The 27,433-nt window shown below is 45.3% G+C and overlaps 1 protein-coding gene across 1 annotated transcript in view; it reads left to right on the top strand.

Annotated features, from left to right (window-relative positions):
- The window catches only part of ANKMY1 (ankyrin repeat and MYND domain containing 1), a 661,439-nt gene that overhangs the window by 149,960 nt on the left and 484,046 nt on the right, over nucleotides 1-27,433 (top strand). Inside the window, exons 4-5 of the mRNA XM_086943729.1 lie at nucleotides 11,856-12,002; nucleotides 15,860-16,332. Of these exons, the coding sequence (XP_086799855.1) occupies nucleotides 11,856-12,002; nucleotides 15,860-16,332 (620 nt within the window). The remainder of the gene's footprint in view (nucleotides 1-11,855; nucleotides 12,003-15,859; nucleotides 16,333-27,433) is intronic.

Consider the following 27,433-nt stretch of genomic DNA (forward strand, 5'->3'; position numbering starts at 1 on the left):
AAGTGTTTGACAGGCTTCTAGGTCCGGAGTGGCCTCTAGATCGTCTGATAATAATGAATCAGACTCTGATTGAGTTACTGATAGGTCAACTGAGCATGGTACTGTATGTATATCAGCAACAGTCGGAAGTAAGGGGAGGGAGGTATTAGTTAGGGTTTGCTGGGCGGGAGAGGCTGCAGTTGCTAGAAGACCCAGGGACGAGCGTTTTGCGTTCATAAGGTCCAGAGATACTCTGCGCTCCAAAAGAGAGATACTGTGGTCAATTGCCTCGTTAGCCCGAGAAATGAATTGATCTATGGGGCCGGTGATTTGGGCTACAGCCAATGCTGTTTTGGTTTTGCTTCTGGTTCTACCAGGCATGGTGAACATATAAAAGGTCCTGTGTGCTGAGTGGTGACGGAGCTGATAGCAAGAGCCAAGGGGGGTGGCCCGGTCCGGTCTCTACCGGGCACTAACGGGCAACAACGGGCCCGCCCTTGGCCCGGGCTTCGCCCGGCGTCCCGCGAGACGAGGCTGCTGTCAGATTTAAGCGCCGCCTGGCGCTTCTCCGGGAGGCGGAACACCGCAAGGGCCTCTGGACCTTGAAGTCCGCCCGTCTCCTCTCGGCGGCCCCTGCTCCGGTGACAGGTGAGCAGTCGGGCGGCGGGAGACAGGCGGGCGGGTCCGCTGATGATTTGCAAGGGAGCTCGGAGTACAAGGCTCAGAAAAGCTGGAAAAGCTGGATACTGCAGGCACGCAGCGGTCGTAATCAATGATGATTCCCCCACTCAACGGGGCTGCTGTCAGATTTAAGCGCCGCCTGGCGCTTCTCCGGGAGGCGGAACACCGCAAGGGCTTCTGGACCTTGAAGTCCGCCCCTCGCCCGTCTCCTCTCGGCGGCCCCTGCTCCGGTGACAGGTGAGCAGTCGGGCGGCGGGAGACAGGCGGGCGGGTCTGCTGATGATTTGCAAGGGAGCTCGGAGTACAAGGCTCAGAAAAGCTGGAAAAGCTGGATACTGCAGGCACGCAGCGGTCGTAATCAATGTTGATTTTTATCTTATTGTGGACAAGTACGAGTGAGAGAGCAAAAGGGTGTGTCCTGATACCACGATCCCTGAGAGGGTAAAGAGTGTTGTTTTCTGCGGTGCCAAATCACTTGTTTCTCTGGAAAGGTTAGGAAGGCACTATAGCAAGTAATACTCAGGCTCATATATACTGGGGTGGTATGGTGACTCAGTCCCTAGATGCTGATGTTCTGTGGTTCAAAGCATAGTCTGTTCCTGAGCATAATCCGTGCAACAGTACCAAAGTCTGAACCAGGCTTACCTGACCAAACACTCACATGGCAAATTGAGCATATTGCATTATTATCCTCCTGCTTGTTAATTATAAAGAAGTACCAAATTGAGGAGGCAAACTTTCTTAATGTGCCAGTGCCTGAAGAAGAACTTGAGGTAGGTGGTATGTCATTGATTGCCTCTCTTCATTGTGTCATTCAGCTGAAGTAGTGGTGGATGCAGGTCTCAGAGAGGTGGTGGTGGTGGTACCAGTGCCACATCCCTCAGAGAAGGTTGAGTAGGAGGGGTAATGACGGTGCCTTCTGAGCCAGCTTCCATGACAATGACTGGTTCATCATCCTCATCCCCCTTAACAATTATAAAGCTTTCAGGAACTTTGCTTTTACTTTGCATCTCCTGACATGTCTCGGACTCAGCCGAGGTCCAATCCATGTCCATATCATCAGAAGGGGGCTTGGAGAAGATGGTGGAGTACCCTTCTTTTTTCTTGCTGGAGATCTAGAAGCCAATGGTCCTAAAAGAGGAGGTTCTTGCTGACCAGGAAATTCAACCTCCTTTTCTGCTCCTACTTCAGGAAGATCTTCTATTGCTGGCTGTTGCTGTTTTCCACTTTGCTCAGTTTCCTGAAACAATTGAGTACTTCTTTGCGAAAGAGACAACTCCAATTCATAGTCACTGCTTGTTGATGTCGCCATGATTGTAGTGGCTGGGACTTAAGTTGAGGTGGTACTGTTGATTCGGGAGTGCAGATCCCAGCTTGCTCCCCACAGGCAGGTGCAGCAGGCACACGTATCCAGAAAAAGGTTTTGGATGGCACGCAAGTGGTGGCAATCTGCTTCTTTTTTTTCTCTTCATTGGCCACTTTTTTGGCAGCATCTTTCTTTGGGGTCATCATGAAGCTATCAGTTAGCAGTGTCACTTAGCTGCGGAAGAAACTGGAGGACCCACATCATGTGTTGTGGTCATGTCACTTTTACGTGCCTTCTGTCTCGCAGTACTGTTGGTGATGTCTCTTGTGCACCTAAAAGCAAACAAGTAAAAAAAAAGTATTTAGTGAAACCTGACATTGTTGCAGTTGAATTAGTACCGACAAAGACAATGTAATTTAGTGTGGTTTCTTAAGGTATTATCCTAAATAGTCAAACTAAATAGTCAAACCACACTACCTTCATAACATCATATTTAATTTTCAATCAAGATAAGAACAACACACAAATGTAACTGTTTGCTTTATATGCATCCAAGGGTGACATCTGTGGCAGTCAGGGAGGTGCAGGGTAAAATGGAATAATCCTTGAAAATTGTATGCTGGTGTGTGCCTATGGCTGGCAGGGGGTTCAGGAAAAAATTGAATAACGCTGGTATGTGGCTGTGCGCCTATAACAGGCAGGGGGGCCAGGGGAAAATGAGTAATGATGACTATGCTTAAAAAATGAATGTGGTGTGCGACAGGCACCTATGGCAGGCAGAGGGTGGATGGATGGAGGGAAATGTAAATAGAAAACCTACAATTGAAAACAAAATGTTTAAAAAAAATAAATGCACAGGTGCAGGGGAAAAATGCAAAATAAAAGCATTTCATATAAAACACTGTTCATAATATACATATGCTACAATGATCCTCAAGCATATTATTAAACTAATATCAGGGAAAGGTAAAAGAAATTGAACAAAAAGGCATAGCCCGCTCCTCTTAATCTCCCTAGAAAATGGCTATGCAACTGGAAAAGGTTGGCAACACAAAATGGCCTCCAACCACATGGTCAAACAACAACAGCAAGCAAGGAGGCATGGCCACAACAAAGACCAAAATTAGGCCAATGGACACTGTCCACACAAAATGGCCCCCGGCCACATGGCATGGAGAACAAAGACAAATGGTGGCCTATGGCAAACACACACACACTGGCCAGACAAAGGAGGACGAAAACACTCCCATTAATTCAGCAATACCAAAAATGAATTTTAGTGAGCTATAAAAATTTCACAACAACACAGATCCTCCCAAGGCATCAAATATTTCCCCACCAAAATGCACTTCTTGCTGAAAAAACATGAAATATGAGACATAAACCCCACATTTGAAATGTAATCCAATGCCATCCCTGCCCTGAATGATGTTTTAAAACAGCATATACCACAGAAACAGTATTTCATGTTCCCATGACTAGTTCTGGGCCTACTGACTGGATGACCCATTAGCAGACTAGGCCACATAGTCTAATACATGAATAGTGCAAATTTAACAAAAATGGAGACAATTTATTGAACTGGGCAACCTTTTTTCCTTTACAAAAGATGAAATAATGTACTGCAAATAAATAACTAGGCCCCTATCGAAACTCCAGGTCACCCACTACAATAAAATGTAAAAATTGAATAAAAATGCAAATAAATACTGCTGCATGGCCTATATCCAACAAACACCTTAATACCAAAGCTTTAGAACTTACTTGTGATATCACAAAAACAAAGTAGACAAAGGTAGTAATTGTTCCACCTCAAAATCCAAATGAAAAGTGACCAGCAGATGGCAAAGCAATGGGAGGAGCTTGCTGGACAGGAACAGGAAGTTGGGGTCTCTGGCTCACTTCCTTCTTGTTGGAAAAAAACGAAGGAAAAAAATGAAGAAAAAAAACTTCTTGCAATAAAAAATAACTTGAACGGCCCATTGGAGTAGAATATTTATTCGGAAATGTCTTTTTGAGTAAATTTAGCTGCTTCTTGAATCTGCTCGAAGTCCAGCCGCGGTTGCTTGCGCTTGCCAGCATCATGAAAATGGCACTGCCATGAGACCAGACGCCGTGCTAGAGGACGAAAAATCTCGCACATGTCCGTGAGTGGCTAGCAAATATTGTCACACTATGGTGCACACAGCTAAACAAGTCTCGCAAGTGGCAACAGAAAAAAATTCCACCAGGCGCCAGATGGTGGAATTTATCGGGAACTCTGCGTTACATTGTGCGGAGGTCCCAAATTCCTCCAACTCCGTGAAAGAATTTCATTTTTCTGCCCAGGCCTACTATAAATCAGGCAAAATATGAACGTCTCACTGCCCCAGTGTCTGTGGTTTCATGTGCATGGCTGGACATCTTATTGTGCTGGAGACTCTGTAGCTCAATTCTCAGCATGGATTTTCAACAAACAGATTAAAAATGCCATAGTGCAGTTTAACCAAAGCTATCAGCTGTCCAGTAGCTGACATTGTACAGAACACAGTTCCAGTTCAGGGACCAGTCAAAGACCTGTTATTCTCACCAAGCTTTTTAAGGTTCTAACGGTACCCTCCCCGCTCCCGCCTCCCAGCTGCTCCTCCCTCCCTTGCACTTGGCCTTAAATGGGGACCGTGCGACGCAGGTGAGTGTGACCTATCCTTAGGACACCCCCGAGCCGCACGGCCACCAGCTGCTGCATGTGCGGTCTTCCCCCGCTGCTGTCTCAGCCTCGCTGAGCCCGCCCTGACGACCCCGCCCCCCGCCGCTGCTTGGTGATTGTCTTGTGTGTTTTATAGAGTATTTTACTCCCCATTGTACTGCTCCCCATATTGTTGTATAATTTTTGCCTGTTCCCCTTTGTTTTGCTCAAGTGCCGCTTCCCTCTCTGGCCCTGTGACCCGCTCCCCGATTCCCACCGCCTGCGTGCGGCCACGCCCCCTTTCCTTTCTGTACCCTCCCCGCTCCCGCCTCCCAGCTGCTACTCCCTCCCTCGCACTTCGCCTTAAATGGCGAACGTGCGGACGCGCAGCGGGCGCGCCGACTAAGCGCCGAAGGTGCGCCAAAGGTAAGCCCGTCTGTGCCCGTCCGCGCCAGGACCGTGCCCAGTGCCAGGACCCCTGGCTCCCGCAGACCCCAGCCCGCCCGCCGGACATACGACGCCGCCACCCTCAACGCCCTCAACGCAGGCCGAGTCCCGGGCTGCTACCGAGCCACCCCGAGACGCACCCACGGACCTTTCTGCTAAAAAACTCCTGCAAGTTCACCTGCATCCGGACCTGCACTACTCCAGCACCAACCAAGACCAAGACGAGCAACAGCAGCAGCCACCTGAAATGCATCCTGCTCAACACCCGCTCCGTCCACAGGCACGCCATCGAGATCTGGAACCTACTCGACACCACAGCCCCAGACGTCGCCTTCTTCACGGAAACCTGGATGAACGCCTCCTCAGCGCCCGACATCGCCATCGCCATCCCAGACGGCTACAAGATCATCCGAAGGGACCGCATCAACCACACCGGAGGAGGCATCGCCATTGTCCACAGGAACACCATCCGCATCACGACCAACACCGACGACACCCTCGCAACCGCCGAGCACCTGCACTTTCAGGTCCACATCAACCCCAAGACCACCCTCAGAGGCACCCTCATCTACAGCCCCCTGGGACAACGCACAAAATTCAGCGAAGACATCGCCGACTTCATCAGCCCGCACGCCCTCTGCTCCGCTGACTACATCCTCCTAGGGGACCTCAACTTCCACCTGGAGAACAACAACGACCGCAATACCACCACCCTGCTGGACAACCTCGCCAACCTGGGACTCAAGCAGCTGGTCACCACCCCCACCCACTACGCCGGACACACACTCGACCCCGTCTTCTCATCCAGCAAGGACATCGCCTTCAGCCACGCCACCGGACTCCACTGGACGGACCACAGCTGCGTCCACTTCAGCTTCGGAAGGACCACGATCCACCACCACCAGCAACAGGTTGCACGCAGGAGCTGGAACAAGATCACAGCCGATCAGCTCGCGACCTCCCTGAGCATGAACCCTCCCACCAGCACAACGAACCCTAGCCAGGCGGCCACCAACCTCACGAAGTGGATCAGCGACTGCGCAGGCGAGCTCACCCCCCTGAGGACCCCGCCTAGCAGACCCGGTAGCAAGAAAGCCCCATGGTTCACCGACTAACTCAAGAGCTCCAAGAAGAACTGCCGAGCCCTCGAGAGAACCTGGCGCAGAGACCCAACACCGGACAACATGACTGCCCTCAAGCTCGCCACCCGAAAACACCACCAACTCATCCACGCCACCAAGAAAACTGCATTCAAGGAACGACTGGACAACAACGCACACAACAGCAAGGAACTCTTCAACATCGTCAAAGAGCTCTCCAACCCCAACGCCGGAAACAACGACATCACCCCTTCGCAAGACCTCTGCAACTCCCTCGCCTCCTACTTCCACAACAAGATCGCGGACATATACAACAGCTTCAGCACTCAACCGGCGAACGCCACGACCGAACCACCGCCCCCCCACCACCACCCTCCACGCCTGGACTCCGATCAGCACCGAAGACACCGTCCGCACGATGAACTCCATCCACTCCGGATCTCCGACAGACCGCTGCCCTCACCACGTCTTCAACAAGGCCGACGCTGTCATCGCACCCCACCTGCGGGACATCATCAACACCTCCTTCGAAACCGCTACCTTCCCGGAGAGCTGGAAGCACGCCGAACTCAGCGCCCTACTCAAGAAACCATCGGCCGACCCCACCGACCTCAAGAACTACCGCCCCATCTCACTGCTCTCGTTTCCTGCAAAAGTCATCGAGAAGACCGTCAACAAGCAGCTGGCCGCCTTCCTCGAGACGAACGGATCCTTTGACCCCTCGCAGTCTGGCTTCCGGGCCAACCACAGCACCGAGACCGCCCTGATCGCAGCCACCGATGACATCCAAGCGCTGCTCGACAACGGAGAAACAGCGGCCCTCATCCTCCTCGACCTCTCCGCGGCCTTCGACACTGTCTGCCACTGTACCCGTACAACGCCTCAGCAACGTCGGAGTCCAGGAGAAGGCACTGGAGTGGATCATCTCCTTCCTCGCCGGAAGGACACAGAGATTCCGCCTCCCTCCGTTCAGGTCTGAAGCCACCGAAGTCATCTGCGGCGTTCCTCAAGGCTCCTCGCTCAGTCCAACCCTCTTCAACTTCTACATGAGCCCCCTCGCAGACATCGCACGCCAGCACAACCTCAACATCATCTCCTACGCCGACGACACCCAGCTGATCCTCTCCCTCACCAACGACCCTGCCACCGCCAGAGCCAACCTTCACGAAGGGATGAAAGAGGTAGCCGAATGGATGAAGAACAGCCGCCTGAAACTGAACTCGGACAAGACGGAAGTCCTCATCCTGGGATCCTCACCCGCCGCTTGGGACGACTCCTGGTGGCCCCCCGCCCTAGGCAGCGCACCCAAACCAACAGACCACGCACGCAACCTGGGCTTCATCCTGGACTCCTCCCTCTCCATGACCAGACAAGTCAACGCCGTCTCCTCGTCGTGCTTCAACATCCTGCGCATGCTACGTAAGATCTTCCGGTGGATCCCCACCGAGACCAGGAAGATGGTCACCCAGGCCCTCGTCACCAGCCGTCTGGACTACGGCAACTCCCTCTACGCCGGAACCACCGCCAAACTCCAGAAGAGACTCCAGCGGATCCAGAACGCCTCAGCACGACTCATCCTGGACATCCCCCGTCGCAGCCACATCTCCGGACACCTGAGAGACCTGCACTGGCTCCCGGTCAACAAGAGAATCACCTTCCGTCTCCTCACCCACGCACACAAAGCCCTACACAACCAAGGCCCAGGATACCTCAACAGCCGCCTCAACTTCTACGCTTCCAAACGCCAGCTTCGATCGACCAGCCACGCCCTCGCCGCCGTCCCCCGCATCCGAAGAGCCACCACAGGGGGACGGTCCTTCTCCTACCTCGCCGCCAAGACATGGAACTCCCTCCCCACCCACCTCCGCCTGACCCAGGACCACCTCGCCTTCAGGAAGCAACTCAAGACCTGGCTGTTCGAGCAGTAGCGGACCCCCCTCCCCCAGCGCCTTGAGACCCTCTGGGTGAGTAGTGCGCTATATAAATGCTATGATTGATTGATTGATTGATTGAACGGGAGCACAGCCTTGGAAAACAAACTACCCCGACTCCAGCACCCCCCTGAGCCCCTACAACCTGGCCCCCTAGCCTTGAAAACTGGCCCTTCTCCCCCTGCCCTGAGCCCTAAAATGTGTCCTCTGCTCAAAAAACGACCCCGACCCCAACCCCCCACCCTGAACCCTAAAACCTTCCCCACCTCCCCCGGGCGCCTGCCCAACTTACCAAGCCGCGTCCCGATCCGTCTTCCTGCTGCGATCCTTCCGGTTCCTCTCCCCGCCCATCCGCACAAACACCTAGAACACGACAGCCTTAACGGCGCATATGCGTGGTTAAGGCAAGCGTTGCTATGCTTGTGGGAAATGGCCTACATGCTTAAGCCTGCATTGTAAAGGCTGTTTCCTCTCCCTTGTAGGTTATAAGTACTATGTACATTTTTCTTGAAGGTCATAAAGTGTGCTTAAACATCTTACACCTTCCAAGATTCAGGAAGATGAATCAGCCTGAATCTTGGCATCTGCTGGTAGTTGTAGTTTATATTACCCACTCCTTGACATTTGGAGTATTCCTCTGCACCTTCAAGTGATGTACTGTCCTTCCGCGTACGCAAGACTGCCTTTGAATTGTCATATCTTTGTGGTTACTGTCTACCTACCATATTACATGGTGTTGTCCTTTTGGCTTCTTTACAGTCAATATTCTCTCCAGGTTGTGGTACAAAGACATAATTACTCTCTTTTTGTATGACATTCTTAAAGAAACTGAATCTGAAGCATTGACCTTTGCAAATTTTGCCTTATGAGTTAGGTAGGCTTCAAAATGGCACAGCAACACACTGATATTAATTCCATTTAGCTTTTCAGGGCAATTTATGGTGTCACACACAATAAGCCTACATACCTTTCTTGAATTTTTCAGTTTTCTTGTAGCACAATGTATTCATTCCTTCACGTCTTTGCATTGCTTTTCAAGACAACTAAACATGTCTAGCATATTGAAAAAATGTAGAGTGCTTATGTTGTCAATATATAACTGCTACAGGCTCCTGCCTGGGAGATGTAGGCTTTATTACAATATGGTGTTTTTTGTTCACGTTCTAAGAATTAAATGGTTCTCCTTTTTTCTACTTAACGCTGATTTCAAAGTAAAAACGACATGCAAAGGTATTGTCATAACTGTCAGCTTTCGATATTCTTTCTTTACAAATACAAGAAGGGTCTATTCAGCACTATCCTTAAAGTAAAGAGATGACTTGTTCATCACAACAATTATTTCACCAATACAATTACAATGTATGCATGTTTCGACAAAGATATCCTTCTTGTGACAAGATGATCAAGATGGTTTTCTTTTTATTCAAAAGCGTCAAAGAAACAAACAGCCGACACATGTTTTGCCGGTACGTAATCCGTACCCAGACTTTTTCAAGGCTGTAAACATAAAGAACAATAAATGAATATAGACAAATAGTATAACCCCTATGGGATATTCAATCATTTTGGACCAAAGTCATAATTGTGTGACTTTAAAAAAAAAAAAGATCCAATTCAAAGGGAGTTCACTAGAAAGTGTAAACAAGCAAATCTGAGTGGAAAGAAAAAGAGAAACCCCAGACGAAAGATATAGATCTTAATTAGTGGTGCATTGGTGAGTGATAGCAATATTGTTGGAATAAAAAGGAAACCAAGAGAGAGAAAAAGAGAGAGGACAAAGACTTAAAATAGTGTGGGCGAGTCTTACAAATTAGAAAACATAGTGTCCACAATTGCTAAAATCCGTGAAGTAGAACGCGGTGCCGGTGGTTAGTTAATCGTGTCAGTATATCTAAAAACATGCCATATCAGGACAAGTGGAGATAATAAATAGCAGTAAACCCACCTAATCAATGTAGATATAAAACATGACTTATAAGGAAGAGGTGTGATAACCTCCAAGAAAGGGTCAGTCACTGCAGATCGTATATATGGCGGTAGGCACAAAAGTATATATACTGATACGATTCACTAACCACCGGCACCGCGTTCTACTTCACGGATTTTAGCAATTGTGGAAACTATGTTTTCTAATTTATAAGACTCGCCCACACTATTTTAAGTCCTTGTCCTTTCTCTTTTTCTCTCTCTTGGTTTCCTTTTTATTCCAACAATATTGCTATCACTCACCAATGCACCACTAATTAAGATCTATATCTTTCGTCTGGGGTTTCTCTTTTTCTTTCCACTCAGATTTGCTTGTTTACACTTTCTAGTGAACTCCCTTTTAATTGGATCTTTTTTTTTTTTTAAAGTCACACAATTATGACTTTGGTCCAAAATGATTGAATATCCCATAGGGGTTATACTATTTGTCTATATTCATGTATTGTTCTTTATGTTTACAGCCTTGAAAAAGTCTGGGTACGGATTACGTACCGACGAAACATGTGTCAGCTGTTTGTTTCTTTGACGCTTTTGAATAAAAAGAAAACCACCTTGATCATCTTGTCTCAAGAAGGATATCTTTGTCGAAACACGCATACATTGTAATTGTATTGGTGAAATAATTGTTGTGATGAACAAGTCATCTCTTTACTTTAAGGATAGTGCTGAATAGACCCTTCTTGTATTTATGCTCCGGTAGATCTTTAAGATCTGCTTTAGTCATCCTTGGTAGTGAGTGACGGTAGTCTTCCTAGCACTCCTACTGTACCTTCAGAAATTGTTAAAATCATGTGCCTTATACAACTCTTCTCTTGATATTCATTTGAATGTGCGGTTATTCCCTCTTAGGGAACACCACTACCAAATTCCTTCTGTCATTCTTTCTTTACATATCCATTTGACCACAGAATCTATCTTTAATAATAAAGGTTCTGTCCAAGAGATATAGGGATTACAATGTAACCTTGCTGCAAGGGAGCTCCAAGACGGGAACATTGACAACATCTTTTTTAGAAATAACATCTCAATATTGGCTAGACCCTGCCATTGACGTCATGCAGCCTCCTCTCGCTAAAAGGCTATATGTTCAGTTTAGGCATGGTACCCTCCCCTTACGAGTTTTTGTTAACAAGTGGAGGGGGCTCTGCCACTAAGGGATGCCTGGCATGCATCATATACCGGAGTCGGACCTACATGTTCTATTCTTCTGCCCTACATATAGGAAAGCGAGACACCGATGGCTAGTACAGCTGTGTAAAAACCTAGGAGTATTCCAGTGTGCACAGGCCTTTAGGATTTTTAAATATGATACCAGTATGCCTATAGCGTACTCTGTGTCCCGCTATCTGCTTGCAATGTGGTGCATACGTCGAGCTGTTTTAAAAACAGTCAGCCCAAATAAATTGCCTCCCCCCCCCCACTGTGACTGGTTGTTTTATATAGTTTGATTTTATTGTATTTTATGAGCTATAAATATGCATTTTTATTTTTATATATTTATAATTCTTCTTTCGTTTATTTCTTGGGAAATTTTAGACTAGTGTATGTTTATTAACTTTGGACAATGTGACATTATCTGATTAGTATCTTATATGTTTTTATCTGTGCTTTTATGGCCTTGTCAGGCCGAAATAAAGAAAGAAAGAAGAAGATAATAAAATGGCCAAGAAAACACAATCGCTCAAACTTTGGCTTCTTATATACTTTTCCAGGTGTATTACATGTTAACAGATCTATATGTCTTTCTCATTGCATTACAGAGGTATAAGGGAGAATTTTATAAGGATCACCCTCATGGCAAAGGAATCTACACTTGGCCAGATATTTCTACATTTACAGGTTCATTTTATCTGGGCCGAAAAGAGGGATACGGAACCATGGAATTTCTAGACAACCACACATTTCAGGTAAAAAAGCAACATAACTAATACCATATTTGTTGTTTTCTACACTTTTTCTCTTTACAACCTTACATTTCTACCTTGTTTGCATTTCAGTCCTGCAGTTTTATCCTTACACTTTTATGACCACATGCATCATTGTTGGTATTTGCGATTCCTAAATTGAGAAAATTAAGGAATCGCAATTTAGGAATCGCAAATACCTATGCATTAAAAATTTGCATTTTATTTTGTGATTCCTTATTATTCCTTGTTTGCGCTTCCCAATTTTGCGAATCGCAAATAAGGAATCCCTTTACATTTATTCCTATGGGCCTAGAGGCCCATAGGAATCAATTGGAAGGCATTCACATTTTGCGAATTTCAAATTGCGATTCGCAAAATGTGAATGCTATTTCACAGGTGCAGGGGGGGGTCCAAAGAACCCCTCCCTGCACCCCTGAAATTTAACTGTAAGTGCAATTTACACACACACACATGGCCCAGGAACATGTGTGTGAGTAAATTAAAACTTTCAAATATGCAACTAGTGCATGTTTGAAAGTTTTCGGTAAATTAGCATGAAGTTCAACTTCATGCTAATTTACCCCTTCCAAATTCCGAATTCGCAATTTCAAAATAATCATGCATTGCATTTAAGAAATCGCAAAATTGCGATTTCTTAAATGCTATCGCAATTTAAGAAATCGCAAATAAATTGCGATTTCTTAAATTGCGAAAAAGGCCAAAACCTTAATGCATCCCAAAAAAGGGTTTTGCATTCGCAAACGGACGATTTTTGCGATTCGCACCGTTTGCGAATGCAAAAACCCTTGATGCATGTGGGCACAAGTCTCAGGGGGTGTACATCTTAAAACTAACATCTTCTGAATATTGTTGTAAACATTTGTAAATTTAAAACTATTAAAACTGGTGATGGGGAGTTTTGGTAGAGGACTTAAGTTAGAGAGAGGGGCATTAAGACAAAATCAGTCGGACCACATAACCTTTACAGAAGCAATTTTAAAGAAACAAAACAGGTAGTGAAACAGTTGCACACAACATATTACTCATTTTTTACTGATTCAAAATTTTGATTATACAGTGGCATTGAGAAGGGATGAATAAGCTTATCCACGAATGTAATAAAAAAAATTGTATCAAACTGATTCCACATTATTTAAACTGCATTTATTTATTTATTTATTTATTTATTTGCTGGTTTATATAGCGCTCGAATCGACTCCAAGTGGAGTATCTCTGCGCTTTTGGAGCCGGTCGAAAACAGAGGTGTGAAAGAGCAAGGACTAGATCTCATTTCTAAACAGTACAGTATTCAGTTGTCTCATAAATGTAAGATGTTCTTTACATTGTCTCAGAGACAGAGGGAGTTTGTTCCATAATGTGGGTCCTGTAATTGATAGTGCTTTGCTCCCATGTCTAGCTTTTTTAGCACAGGGTACCACTAAAAGAAGATTGTTGCTGGACCTGAGCGATCGAGTTGGAATATAGGGAACAAATTTGTTTTCAAGGTAGGCGGGCCCTTGTCCATTTAGACATTTATGAATCAAACAACATATTTTAAATTTGGTTCTCTGCCGGATTGAAAGCCAGTGCAGGTGCTCAAGGAGGGGCTTAGATGCAGTTCTTGGGGGGACATTGAGGACAAGGCGGGCTGCCGTGTTCTGAATGACCTTTAGCTTGGTCAGCACGCCTTCGTTGGCAGAGAGCAACAGGCCATTACAATAGTCAATCCGACTTAGAACCAATGCCTGAACTAGAGTTCTCCTAAAGGAGTCCGGTAATAGAGGGAAAACTTTACGTAGCAGGCTAATGGTATGGAAGCATGTACCTGAAATGTAGTTGACATGTTGTTTTAGTGATAGATCTTGATCCAAGCGGATCCCTAAATTCTTCACGACCTGTTTAGGTTCGGGAACTGCTCCCAGGTCGTGTGGCCACCAGTCTGGGGTCCAAAGCATTTTTGCTTCTCCAAACAGCATTACTTCAGTTTTACTGACGTTGCACTGAAGGCAATTGGAGGACATCCAGTGTGCCACTGCCTTCATGCCTGATGAGAAAGAGCTTCTTACTTCAGCGGAGAGAGTCTTGAAGGGGAAGAGGAGCTGCGTGTCATCAGCATATGATACTGGGATGAAACCATACATGCGCATCACTCTTGCCAGGGGTGCCACATAGATGTTAAAGAGGGTCGGGCTTAGACAGGAGCCCTGTGGCACCCCTTTTGAAATCTCTACCTCCGCTGAACGATACGCATCCATGGTGAGACTCTGGGTGCGATCGGATAAGAAGCTCTTTAACCAGTCAAGGGCTTTGTTCTTGATGCCAGCGTTCGACAACCGATCGGTCAGGATGGTATGTGAAATGGAGCGATTTGATTTCGCCTGAAATGTAGATTCTCACTATGTGACCATAGTCAAATAAAGCAAAATCAGTTTTCTTACAACTTCTTATGAGTCTTCATCTTCCAGCTCCTCGATGCACTGCTGCACAGCCATTAGTTGTTCTGCTGGCTGGAGGATAGGGGGTGGATGTTTGTTAACAATACGATGCACAGCTCTGTTGTAGGTTTTCTCGTGACTTAACCTTCTCCTAAAAGGAAGGTATTTCCAGGAAGTAATAAGGGTGGGTGCATTGTCCGGTACAAGGGTTACTGTGCCTCGGACACATTCAATGACGGGCAGCCATGCAATGAATATGAAAAGGCTATGTTCTCAGTAAGCATTTGCAGGCATATCTCATCGCAAGCCTGAATGTAACCCCTCATATATACCTAGGCCTCAGTGTGTGGTATTGTACTGAGCTTCACACCGCTAGTGTGACCCTACAGTGCTCTCTTTGTTGGCACGGTAAGAGGCTATCCTACGTTTTATGCATGGTTGTAGAAACTATCATCTTTTTTGCAACTCATGGGATGTCCTGCAGAGTGCCAGGAAGCTGTTCTAGTTTTGTTGATGTAGAGTTGATGTTGTGGTTATGTGGGCCAGTGCCAGCTAGAGCCGCACTAGTCCATATGCGCTTTGTCCTCTAGCCTACGCAGTTTGATTATTCAACAGAAGTTCCTGCGACAAGCCTGTGTTGAGCAGTGCTCCTGTATGGGTAGCAGTTAGGAGGTTGGGAGTAGCCAGGTCTTATCTGCTCTTCGGCAGTCTGGGTGATTATGCACATTTATTTACTGCTGCTTATAGACATTTCATTAGTGGAAGATGTGCCTTACTAAAATACAGATGCTAAAACATCTCTTGGTCCAAACAAGAGCAGCGGAGGATCAAAAGATTAGAAGACAGAGCTTCCTGAAGCAAATCAAATTTGAACTGTATAAGCCACTCACACCTGACATTTAAGAAGGCAGAGAAGGGCATTTTAAATCTTTCTTCCTAATACAATGAGTGATTTATTTAAAGACACGTTAGAGACCCGTTTTACTTCTATATGTAATATTTAATAATACTTCTTTTCTAAGGGTACCCCTGTACTAATATAACCAATTGAGGCACACCTAAAAATAGGCACAACTCCAAAAGGGCTGCACAAGCACAACTGGATAGAAACAGGGGGCCTGATTCACAAAGGGCCTCCGCACTCGTGGCGTAGGCCCCACAGTCGCAGTGGAGTCTCCACACACTGGGCAGAATCTCGGCAAGGTGCAGAGACTCCCCCACGACTGTGGGGGGTCAAATGTCCTGTGTCATATGTAGCAACCTCAGCCAGTCCTCTGTATCTGCAGATTGTCTGAAATTTGTTGGTACACACTTCCTCCAATTATATGATGTTTCTCCCTGGGTATATATTTTTCTGCTCCTTGAAAATAACGTTTATAAAACTAAATTTCTTGCCTGAATACTATTTTTCTCATCCTGCAGGGACTGTACAAGGCTGATGAACGGTTTGGACCAGGAGTTGAGACATACCTGGATGATCGTCAAGATGTTGGCTTTTGGCACAATGATCACCTGATTAGATTACCCACTAAAGTCCCTGGATCCTTTTCACTTTCACAATATCCAGATTATTTACAGAATGACGGCGATACACCACAAAAGACTCTAGATGGGAAACAGTCTTCAGTTTGGACTTTTAATCTGGAAGAAGAGGATCCATACTTCATTCACTATAAGTTGCTTGCTTTAGAGGACAGTTACACGTTACCTGAAACAATACACACCTATTCAAATGACACTGACCACCTTCCGATCACTTCTACCTTTCGCAAGGAGCTTGATTCAAGGTTCTTTCAGGACAATGAACCATTGGCTGATACAGAAGATGTGCCTCCTCCTATAAGGAATCTAACTCCTTTGATGGTTAGAATGCAGAAACAGATTTACAAACACAGGTAAATATTTAGATTGCTTCATTAATTTGGAAAAATAAATACATCAAGTACTTTTGTCTATACTGTCAGCTGGGTGGGAATCACTTTGAAAGAATGACATCTACATTATCTCTATAAAAGTTACGTTTTTGTTGTTCTTTTTTTTAAATAGAGTCCAGGGAACTAGTCAGACGCATGGATCCACTGTACTCCCCTGTTATGTATGCCTAATTCGAATCTTCTGCCCAATCAGGAAGTAAGGTCAACTTCTCAAGTGCATGCACTGACTAATGGAGTTAGTAAATGCATTGAAGAAAGTACAGCAAGGAAACTTGAAGTAGCGATTCGAGCTGACGCTCTGTATTTTTGTGCAAGACGTCCTCCCAATCCTATAGGAAGGCCTGTATAATGCCCCTTGAGGTGTGTCCGGTTTATGATGGCACTATCCTCGTGGGGGTTCTAAAGGCCCTGTTAAAGGTCATGCTACATTGTGCCCAAGAAGAGGCAGTGGCAGCATGTCTTCAGTGACAAGTGGACCCCCACCTCTCAAAAGGTATGCAGCCTGGGACTGCACTTTTCTCTGGGTAAGTCCCTGGAAGAAGGGAGGTATCAGCTGGTGGCACAAAGATATCATGGACCCTCAGGATCAGTTTGCCTGTGCCCCTGCATCAGTAGTATATTTAAGTCATTCGCATGGGCCATACACCATATTGAGTTGCTCCCAGAAAATGTGTATTTCAGAATAACCAGCAAACGCATCTTCACTCCCCCTTCATACAAAAGGGTGCCTGTAGCCCCAAAACAGCCTAGAGGACAATGTGCGCTGGCACCATTTATTCTATGTGGCCCTCTGAGGTTCATTGACAAGTTATACATTTCTACTATGTTTAATTTGTAAAAAGGTAACTATCTGGGCCCTTCTCAGGGGCCATTGCATCGTGCACACCCATTGCCCTTTCCAGCATTGTCAATGACAGTACCAACACAATCAATCAGGTTCAGTGTCAAGTTATACATTTCTACTATGTTTAATTTGTAAAAAGGTAACTATCTGGGCCCTTCTCAGGGGCCATTGCATCGTGCACACCCATTGCCCTTTCCAGCATTGTCAATGACAGTACCAACACAATCAATCAATCAATCAATTAATCAAGACACTTATAAAGCGCACTACATACCTGTGAGGGTCTCAAGGCGCTGGGGGGGCCGGGGTGGGGGGGTGCTGCTACTGATCGAAGCGCCAGGTCTTGAGGAGTCTTCTGAAGGCCAGTAGGTCTTGTGTCTGCCGTAGGTTGGTGGGGAGGGTGTTCCAGGTCTTGGCGGCAAGGTGGGAGAAGGATTTGCCACCGGCGGTCGTTCTTCAGATGCGGGGGACTGTGGCGAGGGCGAGGCGGAGCGGAGCTAGCGGGTGGGGGTGTAGAAGCTGAGACGTCTGTTGAGGTATGCTGGCCCGGTGTTGTGGAGAGCTAACCACCGCATCCTAGAAGTGTGGCAATTATGAAAATTTTGAGGCCACCTAAAGCTATAAGAATGCATGCGTGGAAGGTATTATTAATTTTTAATGTATATTGAATCATTAAACTCGCTGGTGGTGTGCTCATCTCAAGATTACGGAAACAGCACCATCATGTGGAGAGCTGTCATAAGTGCCGGTGTTGAGAATTAAGTCTCAGTGCTGAGCACCGGAAACCACCGGCTCAAATTAAGCACTGCGTTGTCATCAAAGACACCTGAGATTGCTAGAATGAATGGGATGCATTCACATAATTTTCTACCTGCTGAATAGTTTATAGAAGCAGTGAGAAAACAGTCACTGTGCACCTTGGACAGTATTGAATCAGTGCATTTAGAAACCATGGATAATTCTGAACTCTTTTCACAACTGTGCTTCTCTTTAGGTAGGGCTTTGAGACATGTTTAGCTGCCTGCAAGCCCCATTGTTTCCAAAAACATACCTATTAAAGTACATTTATTGATACATAGCGGGGCTGTTCATCCATTGGTCTGTTCATGTGTCATTCATATTTCCTTCCAGTCTCCAAGACTGGTATTGGGTCAGCCTAAATAATCCTTTGGCTGTTTTGCACTGTGAGTGACAGCATTTGGCCAAATCACAGGTGAACATCCACTAGAAAAGGAGTGCACCTTAATGTTAGAACTGCTGTGCCTGGGCTGCCAGACAGCTGCTTTACTTTTTAAATGTATAATGTGTCCCCATTTTATTTTTGTGTATTGCATATGTTTGCAAAATAAATAGAAATTGCATGCTACCAACAGCAGATCTATTGCCTTTGCAAATGCTAGTTTGTCATTAACATTTACATCATCGTATGAAAGTAAGGTAAAAGGAATGCAAGGTATTTGTATCCGCGAACGCATGCTAGAAATTAATTTAGAACTGACTGGTGATGTGAGCGTGCTTCAGAGCGTTCTGCGCTGAACAGCGTAACTTTTGCGAGGCTCACCGAGCTTTATTTTTAATTCTCCCGTTTTTGGTATTTTATTTACTATTTACTTTTGCCTTCTCCCCTGATTTTATTCTGCCTCACTTGCCTGCATTATAATCGGAAGTTCACCGCATTTTGTGGGCCCCTTGTCATTCTTCTCCTCTGGCAGACATCTTGGAGGGACTGAAGGACGCCTGGCGGCGTCATTGGGATATCGGTCTAGTCGTCAGAAGGACGCTAGACCTGTACTTAACCTCTTAAGCGCTGCCGACGGCCAACGGTCGTCACGAGCGCTACCTCCCCAGTGCTGCGCACGACCATTGGACGTCCATTCAGCACTAGTTCCAATGGACAGCGCAGCACTGGGGAGGGATATTTGCGCCGCAGCTAAGGTGTTAAGGCGAGTGTGTTAGGCGAGCAGTCGTTTAGAACTGACTGGTGATGTGAGCGTGCTTCAGAGCGTTCTGCGCTTAACAACGTAACTTTTGCGAGGCTCACCGAGCTTTATTTTTAATTCTCCCGTTTTGGGTATTTTATTTACTATTTACTTTTGCCTTCTCCCCTGAGTTTAATTCTGCCCCACTTGCCTGCATTATAATCGGAAGTTCGCCGCATTTTGCGGGCCCCTTGTCATTCTTCTCCTCTGGCAGACATCTTATAGGGACTGAAGGACACCTGGCGGCGCCATTGGGATATCGGTCTAGTCGTCAGAAGGACGCTAGACCTGTACTTAATACAGCTATGTCAACGCGCAGCAGCCACACGCAGAGGGCTCGCCGGACTCCCGCTGGAGTCACGCCAGAGTCCAGCCCGTCTGTGCCCGTCCGGGCCCGGACGGGCTTAGGGCCAGCCCCCCCTGCTCAATCAGGTAGGTTCGGTTATCACCTACTCTCGCAGAGAGGTATTTCGGATCCGCCTCACGGAAAGATCATCTTGTACATATGTGCACAGAGGAACCGAACCCTTTTCACGTTGTGAATTATGTGACTCTTCTGAACAAGCCGCGGTAAGGAGTTCCCTACGAATGGCCTCACTGAACTGTAGATCCCTCCCGAGGCACTCACTGGAAATTGACCTCCTCTTACAAGATCATGAGCTAGACATCCTGTTTGTAACAGAAACATGGCTTACATCTGGCTCTGAGGTAGATATTGTGAAAGCCCTTCCCCCTGGATTTTTAATTCATTTTCAGGACAGGACAGCAGGGCGTGGAGGGGGTGTCGCCATTCTTTATAGGGACTCCTTGGTATGCAGGGCTCAAAATGGTGGGGTGTCGGATTGTGAGAGTTGTAAGTTCTCCCTGCAAATTTCACCTACAGTGGCGGTGTCCGGGATACTGGTTTACCGTCCCCCAGGAGGCTTTGGGAATTTTGTGAGTTCCCTTATGGAAACCGGGACGGTTCTTGCTGCCTCGGCGACCAATTTTATTATGCTGGGAGACCTCAATCTCCATTTTGATGACCCGGCAGATCGGTCGGCGGCAGATCTTCAATGCGATCTAAAAGCATACGAGGTCAATCTGATCAACTCTGAGGCCACCCACAATAAGGGCCACCTGCTCGATCCGATTTTTACTAATGTCACCGCTATGAAGGCTTCCACCCCAATTCCTCTTCCGTGGACGGACCATTTTATGATTCCCTTTACCTGGCAAACAGAGATGGTTAGCACTTCTCCCCCCAGTGTTTGTATGCCCGAAAGACCTTGGTCTAGGCTGTCTGTGGAGAATCTGACTCTGAGACTGGAGTGCTCGCGCCCCCCCCCCCCCCCCCCCGCCCCCCCCCCCCGGTCTCGGACCCGGTACTGGCGGATGCAGACTTCAGCAGATGGCTGACCAGTGCACTCGATTCTGTTCTTCCCATAAGATCGGCAGGCAGGAGAGAGAAGAGAACGAGCTCTGCCCCCTGGTATACACCGCAGCTGAGATCTCTGAGAAGGGGTTGCAAAAAATTGGAGCGCGCCTGGAGGAAGAACTGGGAAGAGGCCAGTAAGACTGAATATCGTGCCGTGATAAGGACTTATAAACTTACCATTCGGCGCGCCAAAACCCAGTTCCTCGAGGAGAGAATTAATAACAATTCTATCTCATCCAGAGAAACCTTTTTAGTGGTTAAGGAACTCTTGAGGGTTCCTGAGCGGCCCGCAGCCACAGACAACTTAGAAGGAAAATGTAAAGACTTAGCAGACTATTTCCATACAAAAATAGTAAAGATTCTGAGTACCCTGCCCCAAATTAACATGAGAGCAGAGTCCAGCAATGAAGTAGGGAGACCCCTTAAGAGTCTCGAATCTTTTGGACCAGTATCGGTGGATGAGGTCCTTAAGGTTTTGGGGACTGTCAAGAGTGGTTCCCCTCGTGATTTAGTTCCCATGAGGATTCTAAAACAGGTCGCCTCTTCCATCGCTAAACCTGTAACTGATGTGATCAATGCTTCTCTTGGGTCTGGTGTGGTTCCACCAAACTGGAAGGGAGCAGTAGTAAAAGCTCTCCTAAAAAAGCCCAACCTTGATCCCCTTGACATGGCGAATTATAGGCCCATTTCTCTTCTTCCGGGACTTAGCAAAATCGTGGAAAAGCTGGTAAATCTCCATCTATCCAATTTCCTTGAGTCCAACGGTTTACTGAGAAGTTCACAAACGGGATTTCTCCCAGGCCAAGTCACTGACACTGCCCTGCTGGCAGTCGGTGAAGAAGCAAGAAGCATTTTGGATTCAGGAGGATCAGTGGCAGTGATCCTCCTGGACCTCAGTGCAGCTTTTGACACTGTGAACTACCAAGTGTTACTTCAGCGGCTGTCAGATGTCGGGGAATGCACTGAAATGGCTGCGGTCATTTCTTAGCGATCGGACCTACCAGGTATGGGAAGGCAGCGCACGTTCGGCATCCATTCACCTCCATTGTGGAGTACCGCAGGGCTCCTCCCTGAGTCCCACATTATTCAATGTGTATATGGCCCCCTTGGAGGACGTGGTGGCTCCATTTAACATCAAAATCGTGAGCTATGCTGACGATACCCAGCTGGTGTTTGCCCTTTCCCAGGCCACCGAAAGTCCCCACTTGCTGTACTCCTGCCTGTCCAAAGTCCACACTTGGATGGGGGAGTCAGCACTAAAGCTGAACGGTTTAAAGACCGAAATCATGCTGTTGGGGCATAAAGGATCCTCACTTTCCTCGACTGTCTGGCCTAGTTGCCTGGGCTCGCCTCCGAATCCCAAAGAGGAGATCAAGAGTCTTGGGATTTGGCTGGAGCAAGATCTCTCCTTCAGGACCCAGGCTACTAAAATTGCAGGTGTCTGTTTTGGCCTTCTCCGGTCTGTGCGTAAAGTGCTGCCTCTTCTTCCTTCACTATCTCGGAAGCTTTTGATTCGGGGCTGATCATATCAAGACTGGATTATAGCAATGCTATCTATCTGGGTGCCCCTGAGGCAACTATGAATAAATTACAACAAATTCAAAATGCTGCAGCACGATTGCTTAAAAATATCCCCATGTCACGGTCGGCCAAACCCGCACTGAGGGCACTACATTTGTTACCGGTGCGGGAAAGGGTGAAATTTAAATCCCTCTGTCTTGCGCACAAAATTATGCAGGGTAAAGGCCCACCCGTCCTGCAGAATCTGGTTACACCGTACAAGGCCAGCAGAACCCTACGATCAAATCAAAAACACCTGCTTAAGACCCCTAGGGTTAAAAAGGCCCGCACAGGGGGAAGAAGATTTTCTGTGAATGTTGCGGTACTCTGGAATTCACTCCCCTTAAGCCTGCGTTCTGAGACTTGTCTCCTTCGTTTTCGCAAGCATCTGAAAACACACCTTTTCTGTTAACTGCTGACCCTGCACACACGTGATTGTTGCCTCTGTTCTGAAAAGCGCTGGGATGCCCCAGGGTAACTACGCGCTATATAAGACTGCAATAATAATAATAATAATAATAATTATGATGTACCTCAGATTGCTTTATGACTGTCTACCAGATTTCACCTACACAAGTTTGTGCCACCTTAAATTAATCATGCTAAAGAGGCACATATATGTTCAAGATGATGTGATGTTGGCATAATTCACAAAGCTTAAAGTTTCTAGTATCTCCTACTTGGTCCAGAAATATTGTGCGGTAAAATCAGCCCAAGGAGATCACTGCTGCTCACTATGATTTATACTTGGCGAGTTTGTACCGCCACATTTCAGGTTCTTCAGATTGGAATCCTGCTGATTTGAGTTTACCACACCCAAAATGCGAGCACATCTGTTCTGTTTATGCTGCCCAAGTTCCACCAGGTTGTACTTTGAGAAATGTGTGCAGGCAAAAACCTGGGACTGCAGTAATTTTTTAATATTCGTAATCTAGTTTTTGTACTCATTTCTGGAATTCCCAGAATTGCCAGAATGGGGCTGCAGTCTCTTCTGGCTTATCTTTTAACTTTAAAGACAAATGTTTATTTTAAATTGGATAATTCCGTGAATCTCATATACAGGTAAAGGCTAGTTATCAATGAATTTGCTGTGAAATTATTTTACTGTATATACCATAATGGTATATGGGGTAATTATATATATGTATATAGTATGCTGGTGACTGATAACTGACAGAGCCAGTGGCTCACGGATTCATTCTTCTTGAAGATGCGCTATTCTTTGAGTATCTAGAAATGGATGGTAGCAGGCTTGCAGCCATAGATCTTTATTAGTCATTTCTTCGGTTTGAAGTCTTTTCCGACTTAGATGCTGTTTGCATATGTTATCACTTGGAAAAAACACCGACCATTATTCATGTATAGGAGACAATTTACTTGATATTTATTTTTTTGAAGAGGAATACATAGTTGATGGGGGAGTCGCTTAATTAATTGCTGAGATTTCTCTAAAGATAGGGATTCCAATTTTGGTGTAACACTATGCCCTGAAGATGGTCCCACGCATGTGGAGTGATATGGGACTGAAACGTTAACCATAAAGCTCTGTTTTTCTCCATAAAATTATAAGGTTGTAACCCTGTTTTTCTGGTCTTTGCAAAGTAAAAATAGATTGGGATTTTCTTGTCTATGAAAAATTCTGTTTAGAATTCACTCTTTTTTATCTTGTCTTAGTATCACTGTTATTTCATATGGTATTTTATGCTTTACTCTCTACTAAAATATATATTTGTTATGCCTGTCTGTATTTTCATGATAATATAGGGCCTTATTTAGAGTTTGGCTGATGGGATACTCCATCACAAACGTGGCAGATGTGCCATCTGCATATTCCAAGACATTGTAGCCTTTGGCACTTGTAAAACGGTGACCGGATATCCCTCACTTTTTGACGGAGTATCCCGTCTGCCAAGCTTTAAATAAGGACCACAATTTGCTGTATACTTTTAAGAAATGAGAAATTCATTTTTCGATTGATTTATATCTCTTCTTGCTGTCCTTATAACAGTAGTAAACCTGATCGAATAACCTAATTTACTGACTGAGGAAATCTAATTGTTTGTTGAAAGCAGTGAAAAGGATCTAAATGATGCCCCTGGGACGAATTTTGACTTTTATCATTGGCAAATCCAAGACTGTTCATGGCAGGATAACCTCTTAAAAGAGGAAGTCCTCCTGGGGTAATCTGAATGGTGCATAATTCAGGATGTTTAGAACAGTGCACTTGTACTTCACAAACATTATTTCAGAACATGAGGTTTTATTATTGTTCACAGATGTATGTATTTACATTCTCAATTCGAACATGTCCACAAAATTAAGTTGATATGTACATATCTGAAGTATCCATCCTAGTGATATATTATTCTCATTCTGTGATCACATTTCAATGAATAGGGAAACTCGCTTTCACCTGATTTGCTACATTTTCTTTCCGTATGGTTATCTACATTGTCGCAATCTTTTTCTTGTGTTACCCCAAGTCTTCCAGCAGATGGCAATGTTTGATCATATTATGACACTATATTAATATATAACCAGGGGACGTATTGTGTTATAGCTACAGTCAGAACAGAAAGAGGACAATGGACGAAGAGAGAAATTACAGACGGTGTTGAAGACCAAGAGAATAAGCAAGACAGGGGAGTTGGGAGGGTGATTGGTTGGGCAGATGCCAGCAGTCAGTGTGCCTCTGGGTCATTCACCAAATCTCACTTCTTTCCTCTCCTTTCTTTCCCTACCTTAGCAGGTGTTAGTGATCGACCTAGCTACCACTTTAAACACACTTTGCACAAGGACAAACAAGGAGAGGTTCATTTTCACGGTTTTTGCCGCTTGTTGAAGAGGAAATATGCAGCCGACAGTATATGTGACAGGGTGAAACATTGCCCAAGCTGATTTGACAGTATTTCTGCTGAGTTTATTTATATAAAAAAGGCAGAAACTAAATGTGCCCAATTTTTAATTGTAAAATATGGTATTAATGTAGAGCAAATTAATTTAGCACCTGTTTAGTATGTAATCAATTGACTGTTTTTAAAAAAAAGATTATGCATTTACTCGGATTCCTTTATTTAAAGTCCAATGCACACATAAAGCAATAATTACATATAGTGTTATGTACATGGTTTTCAGACGATGCAAGTTAATTTTCTCCAGTTTGCCTTTTTTCATAAACCTGTCTATGGTATGGAGTTGGACAAAGGTGTTTCCTTTCTCACGGTTGCAAAAAAATAGAGCAAAATATCATTTGTCCTGTGTTTTATATCAGAGCAAATGTAGTGTAATGTGGCACGTGGTGTATATCTTGCTACAAAAAGTGTCTCCTTCAGGTTTAAGTTTGAGAATAAGTTTTTGTTTTATTTTCCATTGTGTCTGGATTGGGTCTGCCTGTGCTTTTCTTCTTTAAAATTGCCAATATCAAAGTCACTGTGCATGTATGTTCTGGGACAGAAAATAAGCCCTGTCACTACCCCCATAACAGTCAAGTTTCAGCATGTAAAGTCCTATCATGAAAAGTACTTTGTGTTTCCTTTAATAGAGATTAATGTGCCTTCAGGGGTTGCCTTGTACACAGCCTGCTCTGTGTATAGGCTGCCCACTGTACAAGCACCCATAATACGAACAAGTCTTTGGAGAGGTACTTGTGTAACCATTTGTTTTCACTAGTGACAGTGAGGCTGAGGTGCTGCAGCAAAGTAGGTACCACCAACAGCTCATCTGCCAGTGCTTTTAACTGTAGACATACATGTAAGGCATTCGTGTGCTGGCCAGGCTGTGTTTTGGTGGAAAAGCGAGCGAGAAGGAAGGGGATGGATGATGTCATGCAGTGATATACCCTTAAATCAGTGGAGGGTCAGATCACGAAGCTGTGATGCAAGCAATACTACGTCATTTAAAGTAACAGCCAGTCTGCCCATAGTGTCATCCACTGTCCAATTCCACACTTGGACGTTTGTTTGCTTGAGAACTCCTTGCAAAGTTTCTATCTTCCCAAACACAGCATTCCTTTTTTATTTGGTTTTATTTTATATTCTCTGACAATCACAAACCATACAACACATAATCAAATATTGAGCCATCTAAAAAACGAAAGCAATCTACAGTTTCTTAATTAACCAGACATAAGAAACTTTCACGACAAGGTAGAAGTAACAATAACATATAGGAGATCAATAGAAAGAGCATATAGTTCAAACCAACCCTGTATCAATATAATGGTTGGTATTGGATTCATACATATAAATCACCTCCTTTTTATTAAATGATGTACTCTCGGCATTTTTGATAACCGGGATTGCTGAACTGGTGGATATGCATTTTTGCCAAAGTCTAGTAATCATTTGTTTCCTAACTCATGAATGTTGTCATCTTTTGCAATGGTCAGTAATGGTGTTTGTACAATAACTGACCACTGAGGATATAGTTGCATTCCACAACAGCATTACTATTATCATCCACATGCCTTAGTCTTATTGCAGGGACTCTGCTCGGTAACAGAACTATGCTTGGAACCATAGAACACCAGTATTTAGGGACTGAGACACCATACCACCTCAGTGTCTACGAATCTGACTATCTATAGTGCAGCACTTGCCCTTCTAACCTTACCAGAGAGATAAATAATGGAACCCCTTAACACAGCACTTTTGACCCTCTCAGAGATTGGGCTACCAGGTCACACCCTTTTGCTCTCTCACTCGTACTTGTCCACAGTATAATAACTAGGAGACATGGAGGAAGTTTTGAATATTTATTTGAACGATCGTGCTCTGAAATTCTGTATACGTGCCACAATTAGAAAACAGATGCACTCTAAAAATACTGTTAGCATGGTTAATAATCCATAGATCATAAAAAGCCTGTCATTTTATAGAAGAGAGGAACCTAAACCCCCCTCCCTTGCTACTGAAGCTAATGATTATATATCAAAGCTCTGTGAAATTACTTGCAGACCTTAGCATTCACAAATGGACGTTCTACATCTCAGCTGATGCAGTGCTCTCGCCTCAGAAGTCACTTTCCATGTGTGTGTCTTTGGCTCATCTGCTCATCTATATGATAGGACATTTGTGCACATAAACAACAGCTGCATTCTTGTGTTACGTCTAGATGCTAGTGCCTGGCTAGAAAGAATAACAAGGGACATTGTTGTTTGACTTTGTGTGTGGTGTTCAGACTAAATCCCAGGAAAAGAACAGAATGCAAAAACATTTGCAGATTCTGTGTGAAAGTACAACGTGGCAAAAAAGCAATCATGTT

This window comes from Lissotriton vulgaris, chromosome 11, assembly GCF_964263255.1.
Source record: "Lissotriton vulgaris chromosome 11, aLisVul1.2, whole genome shotgun sequence".
Lineage (NCBI taxonomy): Eukaryota > Metazoa > Chordata > Amphibia > Caudata > Salamandridae > Lissotriton > Lissotriton vulgaris.